A 12,861-nucleotide genomic window follows, 5' to 3' on the forward strand; every position below is an offset into this window, starting at 1 on the left:
GTGTGGGCTTTTCTCTAGTTTACTCAGACTTCTCATTGTAGTGGCTTCTCTTGTTGCAGAGCACAGCCTCTGGGTCCTCGGGCTTCAGTAGTTGTGGCCCACGGGCTTAGTTGCCCCATGGCAAGTGGAATCTTCCTAGGCCAGGGATCTAACCTGTGTCCCCTTCATTGGCAGGCTGATTCTCAACCACCGGCCAATGCTTTTCACATTAAAAGTCTAATCTCTGACTTTTAATTGGAGAGCCAAATCCATTTACCAAACCAGGAAGTGTCCATCTCATGAAAAGGCGAGCAGCTTGAGGATAAAGACTGGCCTTCCAATGTTTGCATCCTTCCATGAGCCTGTCTCAGTGCCCGCCACTTAGAGCCCTCTCCAACTGTTTGCTTGTGGACACTGGCTGCTTCTAAGGGAAACCGGGCCTGTTGGCAGAGCTGTGTCAGGCTGGGGAGGTGGCAGTGGCTGGGTAGGGGGGTAGTGCTGGGCATCAGCAGAGGGACCAGCAAGGGTAGCCCCTCAGCCCAAGTATTTGTTTCTTTTTTTAAAATTAGTTTTTATTATTTATTTGACTGCCCTGGGTCCTAGTTGTGGCACATAGGCATTTAGTTGCAGCATGTGGGATCTAGTTTCCTGACCAGGGATCAATCCCAGGTATTGGGGGCACAGAGTCTTAGCCACTGGGCCACCAGAGAAGTCCCCTTTTATTTTATTTTTTTAAAATTTTCAAGTATTTGTCTCTAACATTAAACCCAGCTGCATCCTGATCTGATGAGAAAGTTGGGCTGAGTATACCAGGGAGGAGGACCGGAAGAAGGAATTCCAGGTTGTGACATCGTAAGGGCACCTGAGGGGTGGGTGTTCTCTTTCTGGACCGATCCTCCGCTGCTCAGCCCCACCTGGGCTTGCACCAGGTGGCCATGGACCAGCACCATTGGGTTCCCTGGGATGGCTGGGTTTGGCAGGTCTAGGGAGCTTTTGAGTACAACAGACAATAGTCCCTGAAGGTGAAGAAGAGAAGGGGGCCTAGGAATTATTGGGGTCCTGCTCCCACCAGTCCCAGCCAAACGGTAGAGTTAGGCTTAGTGGTCTGTACAAAATATTCCCAGGACTACAGCTACCATTTAGAAAACGTCAACCTGTACTCCAGCGCTTTCTCCAGGACTCCAGTCTTCAGGAATCCCTATTCCCCATGCTGGGAAAGAGCCTGACTTCAAACCCAGGACTCTGGGTTAGGGCACATGCACTTAAATCACCAAGTCAAATGGCTTCTGTAGAGGGAGCCGCTTCTTCTCCTTTATGTCTCCTCCTCTCTCTAATTCCCTGGTTAGGCCTCACCCCTAAGGCCCTTCAGCATTTGTCTGCAGCCCACTGCCTCAGCCTTATCCTCTCCCCTCCCCATCTCTCACACCCTAGGACTCCCCACACCCCCTGCCCTGCTGCCAGAAGTCCCCACTGTTCCCTGAATATTCCATATCCATCCATGCCTTGCATTTTCTGGCACATCTGCCTGGGTTGCTCCCCCACCCCCAACTCAGCCCAGCGAACTCATATTCATCCCTCAATGCCCAGTTCAGAGGACACCTCCTCAGGGATGCCTGCCTGAACTTTCCAGTTAGATCAATGGCCCCCTCCTCTAGCATCTCATATTACACATTCTGCAGAGTCCTCACAAGCCCTATCACATGTTACATTCTACTTCCCATGGCCTTGGGAGCAGGGTCATAGCTCCTTTGTTTCAGGGCCGTCAGACCACCCAGAATCTGGCACAGTGACTAATGGTTGAAGGAATGAATCCTCACTTGGAGTTGGCCTGTGTCTTTATTTCAGTTCCCAAGATCGTATCTTTTGTGTGTGTGTGTGGTGTGTGTGTGTGGCTGCTCTGGATCTTCATTGTGGCATGCCAGATCTTTCACTGTGACACTCAGGCTCTCTAGCTGTAGCATGAGCTTAGTTGCCTTTGGGCATGTGGGATCTTAGCTCCCCGACCAGGATTTAAACCAGCATCCCCTGTATTGCAAGGTGGACTCTTAACCACTGGACCACTGGGGAGGTCCCCAAGGTCCTATCTTGCCTTACTTTCCTCTTTGGTTACAAAACAGCCCCTGGCTTCTGAGCAGGGCCTGGCACTGACTCATCACCTGGTATATAACAGCTGTTTATTGGGTGGTCATGGGAGGCAGGAGGGCAGATGGGCAGAAAGGTCCGTGCTGGTAATCTCAAACACTCTGCTCTTCCCTGCCCTGGGCAGGGTGGCACAGATGTGTGGCAAAGCAGGCTTTTCCTCTATCCCTCTGCAGAACTGGCTGACTGTATCTCTGAGGCTCCATTTCTGAGAAGGCGGGAGCCTGGGGAGGCAGAGGATGCTGGTGCGGGGACAGAGTCATAGTTATCCATGCAACCAGGCAGTCTGTCTGGGAGCACAGGGCTCCTTGCAAGCCAGTACCCCTTGGCCATCATGTGGCCAGGAAGGCCCAGCCCAGGGATGCCCACAAATCCCTTCCCTTCTCAGGGCCTCGGTCATCCCATCTGTCCAGTGGGTACAATCATCCCCACCTCACCCAGCTCATCAAAGTCAACAGAACTGAAAGCGCTTTGGAAATAAAGATTCAGCGAGATCATTGTACAAATGAAGACGGTTGTTATTAGACACAGGAGCAGGGTCTGAGGGAAACACAAGCAAAAAACGGTGTAGTCTTCAGGGCTTTTGCCTTGAACCCCTTGAGGAAAAGGGAAGCAGGCAGAGGGCAGGAAGAAGAGCACCTACAGGCAGGTGGGGACTGGGTTCTGGCTCTGCCAAGAACTGGTCATTCCCCTGGGACTGGGTTTCCTCACCTGTACAGAGAGGGGCACAGTCCCTGCCAGCCTCCCTCCAAGGGCCTCAACGTGGCTTCAGCGAAAAGGCAAGGTTGGAACAGTTTTGCAAACTGTAAAATGCAGCCCAACTGGGCTCCGGGGAGTGGACACAGTGAGCGCTGGCGACGTAGACACTGTTTGAGGCCTGGAGGGTCCTTTGAAATCCCTCAGATCCCTAACTTATTCTCCCCCGTCCCCTCAACCTCCCTGGATTCCTCTGTTCTGAAGTCCGAGAGACCCGACCGAGGGGTCGCTGAGGCCTGGAGAGAAGAGGAGGTCCTGCCCTGGACTGGCCCCCACCCCCACACGGACTCTGAGGCCGCGTTCACACCAGCCACACGGTTGGCAAGACTCCACCTGTGGCCTCTGAGTCCCGGCGACTCGCCAGTGGGTTTGTAGAGATTAACGAACGCAGTCCTGACGGTGAGGATGGGCTGTGGTCCTCGGCCTTCTTTCCCCTGATGATCACCCTTTCAGTGAGGTTTTATGTGCATCCAGACAGTGCGTCAGCTCCACTCCTGGGTGAGGGCTGGAATGGCAGGCGGTGAATTCTTCCTAGCAGCACTCCCAGTGGCTGCCAGCCCTGGAAGGAGAGCTGTGCCCACCTCTTGCTGGAGCCCTCAGGCCACAGGGCCCCCGCCCACCCGGCCCAGTGGAGGCTTGAGCCTGGCCCATCATTCCCCCAGCACTGGGCCTCAGCTCTGAAGAGACACGCTGGGAGAGCCCTTGATGGAGCGCTTCAGAGCAGCGCCTTGAAGAGGAAGGAAAGGGAGGCGCCACAAGAGAGTCCCAGCGCCAGGAAGAAGGTCATGAGGGTGCCGGTCACCTCCCTCTCCTGTGGCAGCACCTGCCTGGAACACACAGGAGAGGGGCTCTGAGAAAAATGTGGGGCCCACCCTGGACCCAGCCCCATGCCCTCTGCCCCTCTAACAACAGGATGGATGATTTCTAGTCTGGGCTGGCCCAACTTCCGGGCCACTATAATGAGGCCCTTCCCTCTGGACTCCAGTTTCCTGATCTGTAAAATGGGGCCACTGGACACGGATGTCTCTCACACCCCTGGGGTCCAGATGCCCCTGCCTTCCTTCTTGGCAAAATGTCCCCTACCTGGTCTTCCTATCCTCTCTACACTCCCTTGTCCCCAGGGTAAGCAGCCCAGGAACTCTGCTTGTGACCTCAACCTTGGGTCCCCTGCAACTGAGAATGTGGGAGAGTAGCTGGGCCCTAAGGAATGACAGTGCAACCTGCTTGCTCACAGAGGGGGAAACTGAGGACCAGAGCCAAGGCCCCAGAATCAGCCTGGGCTGCCTTACTAGGCAGGAACCTCCCAGCCGAGTCCCCTGCTCCTCAGCTCCTGGCCTGGGGCCAGTCCATCAGTGAGGGCCTGGCCTGATGGCGGGGCACCAGTGAGGCCTGGAGAAACAGCTCGGGCTGGGCTGGACAGAAGCCGAACTCTTGGTGGCTGTCCCTCTTCAAGAGTGAGCCCACCTGCCCGCTCCCAAGCCCTCCCCTCGCCTTCCCATCCCCCGGACCTGGGCGCCAGGCACATGGTGAGGGACACCAGGTAACCATTTGAGACAGCGAACAGCAGCATGAAGGTGATGAAGTAGGCATCCTGGGGGAAGAGGATGGGCAGTCGGGACCTCTCGGGCACGTGGCACAGCATGAAGAGCGGCACGAACAGGACGCGCAGGCAGACCAGCAGGGGCAGCAGCCGGCTGTCCTCGTCAGGCTGCAGCGGAAGGCGGGGGTGAGGGCGGTCCCCGGGAGCAGCGCCTCTGCTCTGGGCCACCCCCGAGAGATTCCACTATCACTTCCCCCAACCTACCCCGCGTGAGCCAGGGAGGACCCAGCACGGGGACCTCTGGAGAGCGAGGGGCAAGGCCAAGGCCACCCCGCCCATAAGCGCCCAGCCTCTGCCTCTCCTGAGAGCCAGTCTGCGCTCTTTCAGCGGCAGAACTAGAAGAACGTCTCTGGTTTTCAAAGTTGGTTGCGCTGAGCACCCGTGGGGGTTCCAAAGAACCCTTTGGGGCAGATGGGATTGGAAACTGGGGACCCAGACCCGAACAGAGCAGCTCCTCTTTGATCTACAATGTTTGCTGTGTGTCCTTGGAAGATTTCACTGAAAGAAGCAGCATTGTAGCGAAAAACAATCCAAATACTAGGAATCCTGCCTGACCTCTCACATGGAGCAGGAACCTCTGTGTAAACACTCTCTACGTACCAGGGGCTGGGCCCTCAGCTGGATGCTGGAGACAGAGGTCAACTGGACATGGCTTCTGCTTTAGGAGAATTTAGTCCAAGCCCTGGCTTGCATGCCTCCAGGGGCTGGTGCTCTGTGCTAACTGTCTGTTCCATTACCAAACCCAGACCCGGGCCAGTCAGTGTTGGGAAGTCACCCTTCTGCGCTCTTTCACACTCTCTGATCCTTGACTGCTTCTCCAAATGTCCAATCACCCCAGTAGACGTGCTCACCCACAGGAAGTAAGAGGTTAGGCTCCGTCCCAGACAGTCCATGACGTTGAAGAGGAGGAAGCAGCAGATGGGGTTGAAGAACTGACCTGGATGGGGGACAGAGGGGGCTCACCCTGGTCCAGGCTGCCCACTCCCCTCTCTCCCCTCCACCCCCATTGCCCTGTCCTCTGCCGCTTTCCACTACTCACTCCACTTCCCAGGACCGGTGGAGCTGGTCACCATGGCTGTGATGGCCGGGAAGACGGACAGGGTGACTGTGAAGACCAACACGAGGCACAGCGCCGTCAGCCAGATCTGGGAGCCAGAGGAAGGGGTGTGAGGGGGCAGCCAGACTCGGAGCCCAACATGCGGCCACAACCCCTCCACCCAAGCCTTGGCCCCGGGAGCGGGACACTGGAGCCTGGCCCAGCGTGTCCCTGACCCACCATGACCCTGTCACCTCGGGGTGGACAAGCTGAGTACTAAGGTCTTAGTCCATTCTAAGAGTCTCTGGGGTAGGCTGGAGAGAGCAGCTCTCTCTTCCCCAGGGATGAGGGTTGGGGGTTGTATCCAAGCCAAACCTTCCGGAGGACAATGAAAACTGAAGGTTTTTCTGGCTTCTGGGGTTCCTCTGGTTCCACCTCTGTCTCCTTCTCAAGGTCAAGATCCAGAGTCAGGGCTGCCCTCTGGGGGCTGTTGGGAATCCCATTCTTCTCATCTGGGGCAAGAGGAGAGGGCAGGGTCATGACTGTGACAACCAGGCCGGAGGAGGGGAGATTCCAAGCAGTTAAAACAAGTGACCCTCCACCAGCCCAGGTGCAGGCCAAGAGAATTAATGGAAATACGCCAACCTACTATTTATTAGGCTTCCCTGGTGGCTCAGTTGGTAAAGAACTGCCTGCAATGCAGGAGACCCAGGTTCAATCTGTGGGACTGGAAGATCCCCTGGGTCTTCCCTAATGGCAACCCTCTCCAGTATTCTTGCCTGGAGAATCCATGGACAGAGGAGCCTGGTGGGCTACAGTCCATGGTGTTGCAAAGAGTCAGACACGACTGAGCAACTAACACTTTCAGCTTCACTGTTTATTAAGTACATACATGCTTCCCTGATGGCTCAGAGGTTAAAGTGTCTGCCTGCAATGCGGAAGACCTGGGTTCGATCCCTGGGTCGGGAAGATCCCCTGGAGAAGGAAATGGCAACCCACTCCAGTATTCTTGCCTGGAGAATCCCATGGACAGAGGAGCCTGGTGGGCCACAGTCCACGGGGTCGCAAAGAGTCGGACACAACTGAGCGACTTCACTTTCTACATGTACCAGGCACAGTTAAGCACCTTAGAGGGATTATTCCACTACCACTGCTTTATAAAAAACAAAAACAAAAAAACCCCCTGAGGCTCAGAGGGGTTATGTGACTTGACTGACGTCACATAGCTTGGATGTCTTGAAGCTAGGATTTAAACTCAGACACACCTGGATCTAGGACCTGCAGGCCTGAAGCTCTGCTGCCTCCCCATTTTATGGAGGAGGAAACTGAGGCCCAAAGGGCAACTGAAGGGATGACTTCAATCCCACTGACTTCCCTTCAAGATCGTCTGCCTCTGCTCACTCGAGGCTCCTAGAGATGAGGGGTCTAGTTGGGGACAGAGGTGAAATGCTTCCCGGTGGAGATGGCTCCAGCCTCCCCTGGCTCTTCCATTTCCTCGGCAGGGTCCCGGGCTCACCAGACTGGAGAAGCTCAGCTTTGGTCTCCAGCTCCTGACCTTGCGCCTTCGATGGTTTCTTGGCCAGATAGTAGCGGGCAAACTTCTGCAGAAGGAAAGCGTTGTCCCTGCCTGGCTTGGGCTGAGGTGCCTGGATCCCTCCCCACCCTGCTGACTTAGAGGCTGGGGTCCCCCAGTGGCTGACTCCTTTGGGGATCAGGACTGGGCCCCTCTGCCTCCTTTGGCTTCTCTCAGGGCCTCAGACTCAGGGCGGTATCTGTGATGCTCCGAAGTGGGCCTCGAGCCCAATACCAGGCTCACCAGGTGGGGCAGGCTCAGGTAGCACACGATGGACATGATGGTGCCCACACAGGGCGTGATGAAGTACCCCAGGGCGGACGTCTGGGCATCCACGCCACCTGTGCAGAGACTTCAGCTGCAGAAGGGAGATGACTGTCCACCAGCTCCCGCAGGGAGCTTGTCCTACTTCGCAGTACACACATCTCAGTTTCACCTCCCGGCCTCTTCCATTCCTCCCACTGACACTCAGGACCCTCGTGCAGGGGGCCCTGGCCTGGCCCTTCACATCTCTCACTCTGTCATTTTTGTTGAGCACTTACTATGTGCTCATTATAAATGCACGCTTCTTACAATCTGAGTATGGAGCTGTAAGAATCATTCAGATTGGGAAGCAAACACAGGTAAGTGCCTTATCCAATGCCCCTGGCTAGAGAACAGTGGAACCGGAGTTCAGACCCAAGCCTATCTGAATCCCACACCTGTCTCCCCTTCCCTCAACCTCAACCTACTGCCACAGGCGAGTGCTGGCCTCAGGAATCCTGCCCTGGGCCCCAAGTTAACCCAGTCCTCACCCATCATTCTCTCATGGTAGGACTCAAGAGCCCCACACCCAATCCCCAGCTCCCCCATCACCCTATCACCTCTGTCTCGACCACAGCCCAAAACATCTCATCCTTAGCACACGCTCTGCTCCCCAGAATCCCAGACTGCCACCCAAATCTACTCACTGGCCATGGATATGAGCATGGCAAGGGCAGCGAAGATCCCGGCCAGGCCCTGGCCACTGAGGAAGAGGGTGCTGTACTTGGAAGGCATGGTGCCCAGTTGTCCGAAGAGGCTGCCTTGCAGAATTGCACCGAAGGCTGTGGAAAGACAGGATTGAGGGCAGCTGCTCAACTAGGCAGGCCCCAAGGGCTCGCTGGAGAGGGTGTCGGCTGGGTGCACAGGGGACTCTGGACTAGGCTGGACACTCTGGTGTGACACCCCACATGCATTCCTCTTCTGAGGTGCAGCCCTGGGTGTGAGGGGCTGGGGGCCAGAAGACCAGCTCTCAGGTCACTGCGGGGCCTGGGACGAGCGACTTCTCCTCTCCTCTGGGCCTCGGTTTCTCCTCGGGGATATGGGTGATGTTTCTTCTGTCTTCCCTTCGATACCTTGGGCCCTTTCAGTTACAAGAGGCTCGGCTGAAGTCCTGGTGGGGCAGGGTGGGGAGGTGGGGAGGGGCCGAGGTGCTCACAGTTGATGAACCAGACGGAGGCCATGGTGATGGAGAAGAAGAGCCCGGGGCTCATGTCCACCTTGACCAACACCGCCGTCAGGGTAAAGAGGATCAGGATGACCAGCAGGCTGCCCAGAATCCGCACCATCTCAGGGATGCTGTTTGGAAGCGTGAGGGGCAGAGTAGGCATCGCTGGGCTCGGGCCAGGCGAGGGGAGGAGGGCGAAGAGTTTCATCCCAGCGCTGGACAGTGGGGGCCCGTGGAAAGACCCAGAGGGAGGGGAGGGAGGATGGGAGGGCTTCCCCCTCGCCGCCCCGCCCCGCGCCCCCCACCGCCCGGGGCCCAGATGGAGCTGCCTCAGCAAAGGGGGCGGGACCCAGGGGGCGGGCCTGGGACTGAGCCCCGGGGCGGGGCTCTCACCACTGGTACAGGAAGGAGTTGAGGAGTGTGAAGAGCAGCAGCGGCAGCTGCGACAGCAGCGTCACCCAGTTGTTGAAGTTGAAGGTATCTGCGGGGCTCGTGTGGTTGGTGCCAAGGGTCTCGGCGGTGCTGTTGGCCCCCGCCAGCCGCCCCTGGAAGTACTGCCAGGAGGCCAGGGGGTAGGGTACAGGGTTACCCCACAACCTACCTACCCTTGGGAACCCCCCAGCCTGCTTCCTCTGCCTCCCTCCTCCCACGCCCGGGATCGCTCTGTTAACTTCTGCGGGACTGTCTCTCTGTCCTTGCGCTGTCCCCAGAACCTGGCACCTAGTCGGAGCTCAATGAACGTGCACGGAATTGAACTGAAGTCTGAGACCGAGCCCAAGCCCAGGAGCCCCCAACTTGGGCCGTGCTCCATCTCTGGATCACCCTCCTCTCCGGTGCCGGTCGCGGCCCCCACCCCCACTCCTGCAGCAATTTCTAGATTCCTGGGTATTTATGGAGCTCCGACCTTAAGCCAGGCTCTGGATCAGATGCTGACCAACTGCTTTCTCTCTGGAACACACATCCTGCCACTGCTGCTGCTGCTGCTGCTGCTAAGTCACTTCAGTCGTGTCCGACTCTGTGTGACCCCATAGACGGCAGCCCACCAGGCTCCCCTGTCCCTGGGATTCTCCAGACAAGAACACTGGAGTGGGTTGCCATTTCATTCTCCAATGCATGAAAGTGAAACGTGAAAGTGAAGTCGCTCAGTCGTGCCTGACTCTTAGCGACCCCATGGACTGCAGCCCATCAGGCTCCTCCATCCATGGGATTTTCCAGACAAGAGTACTGGAGTGGGGACATCCTGCCACAACTCTGCTTAACTGCCCCTCTCCCCACCCATGGCTCCTTGTGGCCTGCAGGGCAAAGCCCTAAGGTTATGGAACAGCATTTGGGGCCTTTCAGAACTAGTTTCTGTTTTGTGGCCCATTTCTTGTTCCATCCTGCTAAGCTCCAGGCACCCCAAGCTCTGGCCCTTTCTCTGTACAGGATGGCACTCTCTGCCTCTCGTTGCCTTCACCAGGCTGCTGGCTCTGTTTGAAATGCCCTCCCCTCTCTGACCACTCACCTTCCCAACACAAATACTTTACCTACCCTTCTCCCAAGTTACAGATCACCTTATTATTAATCAGAAGGAATTGCTCTCTCCCCTGGGGACCCACTGGACTCTGCTCCAAGCTTGGGATGGCACATATCATGTTACATTACCAACATTTCCTTGGCACCTATCTTGCTCTCAAGACCAGGGGCTGGTTCATCTTTGGGTCTCCAGGGCCCAGCACAGAGCTAGGCACTGAAGAGGCATCTGGAAAGTTGTTGCTTTTAATATACAAGAATAACCCCGTACCAAAGAGAACACCAGCCCTGGATTCCTGCCTTCCGTTGAAATAATGTAAGCTCGGTGAGGATGCAATCTTCCTCAGCTATAGTTCCTCCTATAACCCCAGTGGCAGGAACTCTAGGTGTACATTGGATGAATGAATGTAATTCATGCTATTTCAAAGAAAATTAAAGGCTTGGATAACCACTTTTGGAGTGACCAGCCCAGGAATAATGACAAAGGGGAGGTGGGTGGGTAGCTCCTCGCTGGCTCCACAGGATCTCCTGACCTGGTGGCCTTGTGCTAGGATCTGGGCATTCCTGAAAGCTTGTGGATCCTAGCCATGAGAGAGGGTCCTCTCCTCTCTGCGGCCCTCTGTTTCAGCCAACAAAGGGGACACAATGAGGATTCCCTAGGAAATCCCATGGACAGAGGAGCCCGGTGCGGCTCCAGTCCATTGCCGTCGCAAAGAGTTGGACCGACCGAGAGACTGACTCTCACAGGCAGCGTGGTGGGGAAAGGCCGCTGGAGGGACGGCTGGTGGTTGTGGCCTTGGATCTATCACTCCAGCCACGAGTCTCACCGGGATGGCTGTGATGAAGAAGTTCCAGGGGAGGAGGGTGCCCAGCCCGAGGATAAAGAAGCTGATCCCGACCAGGTGGTAGCTGTGAGGATCAGACAGAAGGTCACTCGGAGGACTTCCCTCTCTGGCGGCCCCTCCGCCTCCCAGACCAGCACCCTCCCCCCACGCCGCTCGGAGAGCGGACTACAACCCCCATCACCCAGGCTCAGGCATACGAGGCAGGGGGCTGACGGGAATTGTAGTTCCAACTGGTCTTCTTTGCGCTTTAGAGAGCCCAAAGGGAGCGGCTCTGCGCTGCCCAAGACCACCGGATCCCCATACGCCGCACCGTACATGGTCCCCAACTTGCCTGTCCCGCGGGGCGTCTCCTCGCGCCATGGCCGCCTGGCAGGATGAGCCCAGTGGGAGAAAGAGGCGGGCGCCGCACCTGAACCTGCCCCGGGGCCCGTGGGCCAAGCCGGGGACCCGGGAGGCTGGGTCTGGCCGGTGGTGGACACTGGAAGCGGGGTCGGGTCTTCCACGGTCCGAGGCCGGGCAATGGAAAGCGGAAGCTGGGCAGGAAGCCCCACGCCAGTTTCTTCTGGTCTCAAGTACCGCAGGCTCGGACCTCGGCTCCGCCCCCGGGGCGGGGACAGTGGGGAGCCCCACCCCTCCCGGCCCCCGAGGACCAGGGACTCCAGACTCCAGCCCACCCGCGGCCTGACCTCCTGGTCCCCGGACTCCACCGCTCCCCGTGCCTCCCGAGAGGCTGTGATCCGTGAAGATTCCCCCGAATCTGCGGGCGCCGAGCCCCGACCCGTGCGGGCGGGTGGGGGGAGGTAGTAGGGGTGTCCGCCACGCCCCGGCCCCCTGCCCAACCGAGTGCTGTGGAGCTGACCTGGCGCGAAGTTCTCCAGGCTCCGGCAAGACGGAGGTGGTGCCGTGGCGGTGCTAGCGCTCGCTAACGTGCAAGACCACTGGGTGGTAACCCGAGCGCGGCCAGCCCCGGGGGAAGCCGGAGAGACCGTCTGTCGCCGGCGGTCCTGGCGGGCAGCACTGAGCTGGGTCCCCCCCGGGAGGCAGAGGGGAGGGCCAGGTGTCGGAGCTGGCAGAGCCCGCGGGCAGATCTGGAACACAGACAGATGAGCTCTTCTGCAGCGGGTGCCTGGGGAATCGCCGGGACTTTGGGGCGCACAGCGGAGGGTCGAGTCCCTCGGGGGCGTCCAGAGGGGCTTCCTGGTGGCGGTGTGGCTAAGCTTCGGAGGAGTGGCTCCGGAGGAAAGGGAGACCCAGAGGAGCGTCCAGGCCCGCTCCCTAGTCTTACTTAAAAAAAGAAAAATTACTTTTAGGGACTTTGCTGGTGGTCCAGTGGTTAAGACTCCGCAGCCTCTGCAGGGGAAGCGAGTTCCATCGCTGGTCGGGGAAATAAGATCCCGTGTGCCGGCTTCCAAGGTGGCGCTAATGATAAAAGATCTGCCCGTCAATGCAGGAGACATAAGCGACACAGGTTCGATCCCTCGGTCAGGAAGATCCCTTGGAGAAGGAAATGCCAACCCACTGCAGTATTCTTTCCTGGAGAATCCCCATGGACAGAGCCTGGTGGGCTACAGTCCATGGGGTCGCAAAGAGTTGTACAGGACTGAGCGACTAACACGCACACAGGCAGCTGGGTACAGCTAATAAATAAATATGACTTTCAACGATCCCACCTCACATCGTATCAAACATTAAGATGCATTCAGCTCCCAGTCTTTTTCCGTGAAAAACTTTGTAAAGATGATAAACCATTGCACTTTTGAAATTAATTTTCTCTAACTCATATAATTTACAAGAGGGTTTGTTTTCTCTGCAGTTGGCGTGCGTAATGGAGATGCTGGAGAAATTTTGTCACAAATTATTTTCATAAGTAATGACATTTTATGGCCATTTCCTGGTTACATGTGTGTGTTTTCTCCAGTCTGTGAGGCAAAGACTGTGCTTATTTAGTATGGC

General features: G+C 57.1%; 1 protein-coding gene across 1 annotated transcript; it reads right to left on the reverse strand.

Moving 5' to 3' along the window:
• Window positions 2,616–11,485, reverse strand: SLC29A2 (solute carrier family 29 member 2). Its single transcript, XM_018043497.1, has 12 exons — window positions 11,240–11,485; window positions 10,891–10,972; window positions 8,945–9,105; window positions 8,543–8,682; window positions 8,034–8,168; window positions 7,327–7,424; window positions 7,027–7,111; window positions 5,886–6,022; window positions 5,514–5,619; window positions 5,326–5,411; window positions 4,383–4,582; window positions 2,616–3,701 (listed from the first exon to the last, which is right to left on the reverse strand). The coding sequence occupies exons 1-12, from the start codon at window positions 11,266–11,268 to the stop codon at window positions 3,590–3,592; spliced, it is 1,371 nt and encodes a 456-aa protein (XP_017898986.1). The 5' UTR covers window positions 11,269–11,485; the 3' UTR covers window positions 2,616–3,589.

This window comes from Capra hircus, chromosome 29 (genome assembly GCF_001704415.2).
Source record: "Capra hircus breed San Clemente chromosome 29, ASM170441v1, whole genome shotgun sequence".
Taxonomy (NCBI): Eukaryota; Metazoa; Chordata; class Mammalia; order Artiodactyla; family Bovidae; genus Capra; species Capra hircus.

Coding starts and splice junctions, on each gene's coding strand:
- SLC29A2 (XM_018043497.1), bottom strand. CDS start 11,268: ATGGCGCGAGGAGACGCCCCGCGGGACAG. Junction 7,425..8,033: donor CATGCTCATATCCATGGCCA/GTGAGTAGATTT, acceptor GTCTCTGCACAG/GTGGCGTGGATGCCCAGACG. Junction 5,412..5,513: donor CACCGGTCCTGGGAAGTGGA/GTGAGTAGTGGA, acceptor TCCCCCATCCAG/GTCAGTTCTTCAACCCCATC.